Raw genomic sequence first — 10,000 nt, 5'->3', positions numbered from 1 at the left:
GAGGGAGTCTTGATGTCTGCTGTCTACAGGGAGACTGGACATCCAAAATCCAAACAAGAAGAGTTTAAGTTTTTTAAGCATTTTGTTGTGTCTGTGCTGTTGGGTTTGATTTGAACTGTTCTGTAACCGGTTGTTACAATTTATTTTAAATCCTTTTACTTATATTTTAGTATTTTCAAACATATACCTATTTGTCCTTGACTGTAGTGTTTCAATGCCATGCAGTCGGTTTGTCGCTCGCCCTTTGTAACACTAGGAAATGGTGCAGTATAGATATATATACATGAATATCTCAAAACATTTTTGAACCATTTTTGAACCTTTGAATCTCTCTCTCTCTCTCTCTCTCTCCCTCTCTCTCTCTCTCTCTCTCTCTCTCTCTCTCTCTCTCTCTCTCTCTCGCTCTCTCTCTCAGCCCCAAGCTGATCTGGTTGTGAAGGGGAAGCGGGAGCACCACAGAAGAAGAAGGCGAAGGATCCTCCACAGCGCCGTGAGGGAGACAGGAGGAGGAGGAGAAGGGGGAGGTGGAGGAGGTGGAGCAGAAGGGTTGGAGCGATGGAGACCGCTTCCACCGAGCAGGCGGCCACCGTAGAGGACCTGGTGGAGTCCTGCATCCAAGCCTTCGGTCAGTAGGGTGGTGTGTGCTGGGGAGAGGGTGTAGGAGCAACAGAGTGTGTGGACGGGGTGCCGGGTGGAGGGGTTTTCCATCCCCACTGTCTACCACCAGTAGGCTTCCTCTAGCAAGACGTCCCTGAACTGGATATGACAGCCTTGCTTGGGATCAAGATGTCTTCTGAATAGGGTCTACTTAGAGGGATTATATAGGGGTACCTGCCCTACATGTCTAGATAGACTGCAGTCATCGGGCCCGAAATTAGGGTTAGAATCCACAACCTTTTGGCTGGGAGTCAAACCCCCCTAACATGACTCAGGGGGTACAAGATTACCATATACCCTCATGGTTAAAAGCACATTGGTAACACTTTACAACAAGGGAACATTATTAACCATTCATTAACATTGCAATGCGGTACGAAGCTGTGTTATTGAGCATTTGCATAGGGGTTAGGGTTAGTGGGTTTGGGTTAACCCTACCCTAATTAAGATAGCTGCGGCTCATGTGTCAGGCTTTCTGTTGCTCTGGTTGGCTGAAGGGCCGTCCAAGTGCGTCCAGAGGCATTTTGGTCTGGCGATGTCAGTCTAGATTAGCCCTATTAAATTATGTATAAATTAATAACATAGTTAGCATGAACGTCATTAGTAAACATGAACATTATTAGTTATGGATTACTAGAGCATTAGCTAATTGGTAATGAATCAACTAAGAAGCTAATGAACAAATTTCAGTAAATGTTTCTGGCTTCTGTCCATTCCAACTGGGAGGCGTGAGTGGGAGGGTTTTGGCAGTGCCGTTAGTTTGATTCTTGTTAACAAAGAGAGAGGTACGAGCAACATTATTGAAATCATTGACTCCAGATATGCCCATGTAATTTTAAGCTATGAGCTCGTAAAGATATTACACATAACGCTCACTCATTGCAAAGTGTTAACAGTAAATATAAACAAAGTGAAACTTTAGTATGTATCATCTTTTTTTAACTGGAGGCCACTCTCTACAACGATAAAGAAACACTTAAATAACAGCAACAAAGAACGCTATTTGCATCACTCTGCTAGAAAAAGAAAGTCCTCCGTTTCCTCAATTGCTCCCACTCCCGTGTGCAACAAGTGGCTCCTTATTCCCTCCGGCTGATTGCAGTCAACAACCGCTCAGCCCACATCGTCGGAAGTGCACGTACACAAACGTGCACTTATCCTTTTTCCCCTCTGTTTTGATTCTAGTTGTTGTGTTTGTGTCCCCCCCCCCCCCCCTCCCAGATGAGAAGGGCACGCTGAAGGACTCATCGGTCGTGCGTATGTTTCTGATGATGCACCCCTGGTACCTGCCCTCCACCGACATGGCCAAGAGACTTGTGCTCAAGTATCCTTCATCACCGTGCTCCACCTGTGAACGCACGCCAGCCACAGGCCACTCCGAACACTTTTGCACGCCCTGACCTTGCAGGATCACGATCGGCGTCTCGCCGAGGCCAAGAGTGCACGCGCACTTAAAGGCTCGGTTGGGGAAGTGAGCGTTGTGCACACTATTGGATTTTAACTTTTAGGGACAGATCATTTGTGCTGATGACAGCGCATATGGTGGGAGACCAACGTGTGATAATAATAATAATAATAATAATAACAATAATATTATATATTTTATCCCCAAAAACGCAGCTGATCGGACGCACCACACGATTCGGAGGCATGCATCACATTTAAGGATTTTAAAAACTGATTATTTTTCTATTTTTTCAAAAATGCATTCGGCAGAGGAGGGAGACTAGCGTTGCTCACGGGTTGGAATGAAAGGGAGAAAAGGGGACAGAGTTGCCTGCGGAAGCGATGTCTGAGATGCAGAGACAGCTTCGCGCTACCAGTGTCTGTCTCGTACGGTGTGGAATGAGAGCTTGTTAACGCACTATTGCGCAAGTACGCAGGCGCGCAGCAAGCGTGCCTGCGTGCTTGCGCAATAGCATACTGCCCGAGAATGCAGTGTCGCTGTCAAATCAGTCCCTGGGAAAAGTAACGTTGCGCCGAATTGAAAAAGGAAACCACTATAATGAAATAGCGGTAATAGTTCCACATTAATTGATAAAATAACAGGGGATGGGAAAGGGGGATGGCTGTTTCAGAAGGGGGATGATTTTGGTAATTTTACTTCCAAAGGGGGATGCCATCCCCCCTTATCCCCCTCAACTCGAGTGCTGCTCTTAGGTTTGTCTCTGTGGATTTATTTTCCATCTGTATATTCTGAAAAGCCTTTGCACGTACTGCCTCGCTGCTGCTCAGTGACACGTTAATTGTGCAGCAGTTGTCTAGCGACGTGAATGCACTCGATCCCCGGTTTCTAACCACGGTTGTCATGTGCGCAGGCCTGTAGTCGTACAAATCGAGAAAGTGGTTGTTGCATGTTCGAACACATGAGCTACCTTGACTAAAGAACTACAGGTCCCAGGAGGAGAGCTGCACCGCTGAGCTGAGGACCAGGATCTGTCACCTGGTCAAGTAAATCCAAATCCCGCCCATCCCCTTCACACACACTCCATCCAAATCAGTGGCTTCCACAGTGTTTTCACACTGTCGTTTGTTGTTACCCTGACTTCTTCCCAGTGTGCGTCTGCGCTCTCGCACACACTGTTCACACTCTGGCAACATCTGCCGGCGATACACAGATCCCAGTTAATCATTAGCCACACTTTCTATATATAAAGGACTAATAGAGGATTAAAAAAATCAACAAAATGCACCGTCAAATATCTGTGGCTTCTATGCCAAGGGATCTCCGAGGTCCTCAAATGCAAATCAGGCGACCCACGTGGGCTCCTGACCCACAGGTTGAGAACCACTGCTCTAGAAGTGTCAGCCCTTGTTTAACAGCCCAAACGTTCATTTGCCCATCGACTCTCATCCCCATTAGCCTCTCTGCCTGTCTGCCTGTCTGCCTGTCACTCTCGTTCTATAAATCTGTTTGGCCTCTCAGCACGTCTGTCAGTCCTCCTTGCTTTCCCCTCAGTGTTTGACTGAAAGTCTGTCTGCGTGCCTGACCTACTGTCTTGTCTTGTTCCCCTCGATTCAGATTCAGATTCAACTTCTGTGTCATTACGCAAGTACAGTGACGACGAAATGTTGTTGGAGATCTAAGTAGAAGTGCAAAGAGCAATTAAGGTGCAGTTTGAATATTAATTGTCATATAGTGCAATTGTCATATATACTGCAACAAAGTAGCAAAAGTGACCTAGTGAGGTATCGTTCTCCCTGTCAGTCTTTTCTGTTGGTCTTTTCTACCTGTCTCGCTCCGCTTATCCTCGTTTTACTTCTTGTCTCTCTTTCCGGTTTTGTTTCTCTCAACCACATAACGCATAAAGTCCGTATTCGGTCCACGTACTTCTCTACCTCTGTTCTAATCAACGGCCGTGTTCATTTCAGATACTGGATCTCAGAGTTCCCGGCAGAGTTCAACCTGAACCCAGAGCTGGCGGAACAGATCAAAGACCTCAAAGACCTCCTGGTCACCGAGGGCAACGAGAGCCAGAGTCAGCTCATTGACATCGACAGTGTGTACGTGACACTCGCTTTTATCTCCCTGTGTGTGTGTGTTCCTCACTGTTTGCCTGACCCGTTTTTTTTTTTTCGAACCAAATGTGTATGCATCTACCTATGTGATGGTGCGTGCATTTATCTGCCTCATCGGTGTATATTTGTGTCTGCACCTGTATGTGCGTATGCATATATATATATATATATATATTGTTGTGTGTCTGTGCCTGTTCATCTGTCTGTGCGAGTGTGCGAATACCTATGTGTGCGTGTGTATGTGCGCCTCGGTGTGTGTGCGTGCTTATCTTGTCTCGTGTGAGCCTGTGTCCGGATGCAGACGTGAGTCTCTGTGCTTTGTGCGGTCACAACCCTCTGTCTGCATGTCCGTGGTCCGCCGTGGCTCCTCTGGTGGTATGAGATCTCTGGAGTCACGATGTGGTACAGCAGTGCTAGTCCAGGGTGTGAAGATGACTGCATGTGGTCATGAGGTTTGAGACGCCTTGAAAGGGTCTGTGGGCCCTATCTTGCGTCCTGCACAATTGGTTAAATTATTTTGGAAAGAACAGCTGACACGGCGGTAATAAGTTGTACTTTTAAATCCATGCATCTACAAACACCGTACAGCAAACGCATATTTTCTTGACAGAGACATCGTGTACAAGCCCATGACTTTTAGGATTGATGAGTGTTCGAACATGAGAAAACGTAGTTTTACCGCGATTGAGTGTTTGAAAGAATGAATGGATGCGGGTGATGCTTGGCGCGCGTTTGTGCAGCCATCTGTTTAAACACACGCAAACTAAACACGTAACGCATAATGCAGTCATTGTCAATGTATATTAATGGAAGGACAAATGCATATTATGAACACAAGTCGATAACGATAATGTATACAATACTGGTAACAAACAAAGTTTGTTAATAGATTGCCGCATATCATTGAATATAACCACAGTTGCGACCACAGGAACTTATATCATATATGTGTTAACTTCTCTTTACAAAAAAAAAGAAACGGCTATCCCATGTGTGAATTAGGCCATATTATTTGGCCATAAACTGAGCCATTTGAAGTTAGAAATTCATGTGATCATTCGTCTGTCTCAGCAGAGACTTCAAACGCGCTGTCAAAATATCAACTCGTCAGGTTCAAATGCGCTCATGGCTCTTAAAGGGGATGGGAGATGGCACTCTCATTGGTTTATTGCACGTTACGCCCAAAACACACCTACGAGTATTCAGACCAACCCATTTTAGATTTGCGTTGGATGCAAAAGTAATTTATCCGCCGGTATAATAGCAACAGCGCCAGAGGTCCGCCCACAAAGCTACTTGCGTTTTGCGCTTCTGACTTGCGTTTCAGACCGTTAAAATAGGGCCCTATGTGTTGTGTCCATTTTGGTGGAATGTCCCAAACCCTAAATCCATGTTGAGATAAAAAGTGAACTGTTCCATTGAACAAGTCGAACAAAAAATATCCTTTGTTGTTAATAAGTATGGGACAGCCATGCCCTTAACTGCAAATGCTTTTAACATGTCATACACGCACACACACACACACACACACACACACACAAACACACACACACACACACACACACACATTATTTTTACTCTGCGCGGGTAAGAGTAATTGCAGTTTCCTTGTTTCCCTGTGGACCCTACAACACGGGTTTATGGCACAAATTGGTCTTGTGAGAATCTTTTTTTTTATAAAAAACGAGCAAAACAAATATAATCAAAATCGTTCTCTATTCTATTCCAAGAGAGTTGACATTTCAGGTAATTGGTTTTATGGAAATCATCAAATTTTCCTTACTTCTGTCCATCGAGTGTCTGACACCGAAACAAGCCTCGGACACTGACAGGAAACAGAAACGAGAGTGCTGGTGGCAGGAAGTGGTTGCTGTAACAAAAAACCACAATGGGTTTGCCCTATCCTTCACCATCAGCATGTCGATCAGGCAATTTTACCAATCATTCATCCATTCATTCTTGAATGTATTCAAATGTAGTATTGCCACCAGGACATCACATCAAATCATCTAAGGTTATCAGAGGTCTTCTTAATCTATATGGTTCACCGCCCCCCCCCCCTCTTTCAGGCCGTCCTACAAGTGGAAGCGGCAGGTGACGCAGCGCGTACCCTCCGTCTCCAAGAAGAGGAAGATGTCCCTCCTCTTCGACCACCTGGACTCCTGCGAGCTTGCCGAGCACCTCACCTACCTGGAGTACAAGTCCTTCTGCAAGATCCTGGTCAGTGTGGGTTGTGTGTGTGTCTAAGTGCTCACCCCCTCCTATCCCTCCTCTAGACAGAGCCACGCCCCCTCCTATCCCTCCTCTAGACAGAGCCACGCCCCCTCCTATCCCTCCTCTAGACAGAGCCACGCCCCCTCCTATCCCTCCTCTAGACAGAGCCACGCCCCCTCCTATCCCTCCTCTAGACAGAGCCACGCCCCCTCCTATCCCTCCTCTAGACAGAGCCACGCCCCTCTTGCCCCTCCTCTAGACAGAGCCACGCCCCCTCCTGCCCCTCCTCTAGACAGAGCCACGCCCCCTCCTGCCCCTCCTCTAGACAGCCTTATATCACCCACATTTCATCCAAATCGGATGCTGTCTCTTCCTTTATTTGGGAAATACCCGATCCTCACAGCGATGGATGCACCATTCGGCTCTCGAAAAACACCACAAATGAACACCCTCAACACAGAATAACCCACTCCACAAACAAATAAACAACCTTCCAACACAGCGGCCGGGCTCTGTATTTGGCAGCGACAACAGACAGCGCCAGTCAGAATATGGGCCAATTTGCCTGTCGCATGTTTACTGGTCGTCTTTGTGTTGGTGCTGTTTTCGTCTGCTCGTCAAACACAACAAAACCTTGTGGGTCCCTGTCTGTCTCCGTTTATAACCATTAGATATCTTACACACTGGCCAGCCCCGCAAGCAACGCACACAGATAATAACAGCAGCTGAAGTATGTCTGGGTGGGGGGGGGGATGAGATGAATGGGTGCTTTATGGTGCGATGAATAAACAGAAAATAGAAATGGTATCATTGCAGACTCTCTGTCGGGTCATGTTAGGACAGAGAGAGAGAGAGAGAGAGAGAGAGAGAGAGAGAGAGAGAGAGAGAGAGAGAGAGAGAGAGAGAGAGAGAGAGCGAGAGAGAGAGAGAGAGAGAGAGAGAGAGAGAGGGTATTTTTGCCACCACAAGGCCTTACATGTGTACTCAGCATACAGCATGCGGCAAACACTTGTACAAGTGTGCGTGGGTGTCTCTCTGATTCTTCTCCCTATCTCTTCCTCTATTTCCACTCCCTCTCCATATCTCTCTTCATCTTTATCTCTTTATCTACCTCAATCATCTCTCTTTCTCTCTCTCTCTCCCCTATCATCTCCATCACTTTCTATGCCTCTCTACGTCTCTCTCCCCATCCCCCTATCTCTCTATCTCTGTCAGTCTATGTCTTTCACTGCCTCTCCCTCTATTTCTCTCTAAGTTTCTCTCTCTATGTGTCTTAAACACTTGCTCTGTCTCACCATGTCTCTCTCCCTACCCCTCTCTCTCTGCTCCTCTCTGTCTCTCCCTGACTGTCTCTCCCATCCTGCTATGTCTCTCTCTCTCTTTCCCCCCCTCTCTCTCTCTCCCCCCTCTTTCTCTCTCTCTCTCCCTCTCTCTCTCTCTCTCTCTCTCTCTCTCTCCCTCTCCCTCTCTCTCTCTCTCTCTCTCTCTCTCTCTTCCCCCCCTCTCTCTCTCTCCTCCCCTCTCTCTCCTCCCCTCTCTCTCCCCCCCCTCTCTCTCCCCCCCTCTCTCTCCCTCTCTCTCTCTCTCTCTCTCTCTCTCTCTCTCTCTCTCTCTCTCTCTCTTCTCTCTCTCTCTCCCCCTCCCTGCAGTTCCAGGACTACCACAGCTTCGTGATGCACGGCTGCACGGTGGATAACCCCGTGCTGGAGCGCTTCATCACTCTCTTCAACAGCGTGTCTCAGTGGATCCAGCTCATGGTGCTCAGCAAGCCCACCGCCCCCCAGAGGGCCGCTGTCGTATCGCACTTCATCAGGGTGGCCCAGGTACGGCCACACACACGCACGCACACACGCACACGCACGCACTCAAGGATGCACACTGATACACGCCAACCGCACGCAAGCACGCACCTGCGAGCAAGCACTTACGCTGACACACTCACACACACACACACACAGACCCACGCGGACACACAGAAAGACAGACAGACAGACAGACAGACACACAGACACACTCACACACACACACACACACACACCCACGCGGACACACAGAAAGACAGACAGACAGACAGACAGACAGACAGACAGACAGACAGACACACAGACACACACACACACACACACACACACACACGCCCATGCACTCCCCACCACACACACACACACACAACAAAAACACCCACACTCAGACACACCCACACACTCACTCACACACACCCACGCCCGCACACACACACACACACACACACACACACACACAGACACACACACACACACGCGTTAACACAGACACACACACACACACACACTCACACACACACACACACACACACACACACACGCTCACCGGCAAAGCAGTACACCATGCTACGCTAAGCCATGTCCAGACACAACACCGAGTGGCTCATGCCACAACACGCTATGCTATGCTTTGCTAATCCCGATAGGCAATGCTAACCCGAGCTGTAGTGTGTGGCTGCCGACGACTCACAGCCCGGACCGAACTGCAAGCCTGACCACAGCCCCTACCTTGGGTTATGAATTCAATAATATAACGTGAGGTGCAGCGATTTCTACTCATAAAGATATTTTCTATTGATCAACACAATGTGAGTGAGGTTCAATCCACACTGAAGAGTGCGATGGTTCACAGAGATCCTTTCCTGGTTTCAAGGCGGCTTATTCTCCCCATCGTTGACATCGTTCACTTGTCGCCGTATAACGCTAGAAAGTGTGTTGTCGCCTCTGAGGTGACACATGAACGTTGCACCAGAAAATAAGCTCCTTAACAGCAGATTCAGTGTTCCCTTTTTTTCTCCAGTGCAAAATTTCTGCAACTCGTCTTAACGTCGTTAGAACGTGTCTGAGTCCAAAAGAGACGCGCTCCCTTTTGTTAGGCAGGGTAGTGCCGGTCTGCCTTTTGCCATTTCTGCCATTAGGCTCAAATGTGCTTGGGCTAACTTGAATGTCTTGTTGGGCATATGTTGCCTGGAAATTAAAAGTGAGTTAATTGAATGAGATGTGGTTATCCGAATGACTGATTCTGACCATGAATAACAATCAGACCGAGCCCTCGGAGGGAAACGTTCCAGAGCACTGACTCTACGCCCTGATGGTCTGAAAGCGGCGAGCCGTTTTTCCAATGCAATTATAAACCAAACACAACACAGACCGTCATTACAGACAGAAATGGGCAGAGAGAGGGAGAGAGACAGAGTGATGGGACGAGAGAGAAGTACAGCCAATGTAATGCCTGTTTGAAACAAAACCAGAGCGATTGAGAGGGATGCTTAGCCGAGCAGATTACAGGCTACGTTTTTGGGCAGCTATGAGTCCAGTCATCGATGTATTGCAGAGTGATGTTGTTCAGTTGACACGTTAAATAATCCACGGTGAGCCGACCGGTCCAGACATTCTTAATCCCAACTTTAATCTACAGTTAATCTGTCCCCGGTCTAGCTTTCACAACTGCCAAGGAAGCGTTTTATCACGACTTTCGTAGTTTAAAACACATAAAAACAGGATATTAGCACACACAGAGACACAAGAGAGATGATTTGTCCATAATCTGATCGGTTCATTCATGTTATGCAAGTGACCAATCCTGC

General features: G+C 47.5%; 1 protein-coding gene across 1 annotated transcript in view; it reads left to right on the top strand.

Moving 5' to 3' along the window:
* LOC307091217 (RAS guanyl-releasing protein 2-like) overlaps window positions 1-10,000 on the top strand; it is a 43,826-nt gene that overhangs the window by 15,030 nt on the left and 18,796 nt on the right. The window contains exons 2-7 of the mRNA XM_079758142.1: window positions 416-625; window positions 1,879-1,981; window positions 3,052-3,108; window positions 4,030-4,161; window positions 6,246-6,396; window positions 8,040-8,213. Coding sequence (XP_079614268.1) covers window positions 556-625; window positions 1,879-1,981; window positions 3,052-3,108; window positions 4,030-4,161; window positions 6,246-6,396; window positions 8,040-8,213 — 687 coding nt within the window. The 5' untranslated portion in view covers window positions 416-555. The remainder of the gene's footprint in view (window positions 1-415; window positions 626-1,878; window positions 1,982-3,051; window positions 3,109-4,029; window positions 4,162-6,245; window positions 6,397-8,039; window positions 8,214-10,000) is intronic.

Source organism: Pollachius pollachius (assembly GCF_949987615.1).
Source record: "Pollachius pollachius genome assembly, chromosome: 20".
NCBI lineage: Eukaryota > Metazoa > Chordata > Actinopteri > Gadiformes > Gadidae > Pollachius > Pollachius pollachius.
Note: the sequence above shows the minus strand (reverse complement) of the source record. Positions and strands in the feature narration are given on the sequence as shown.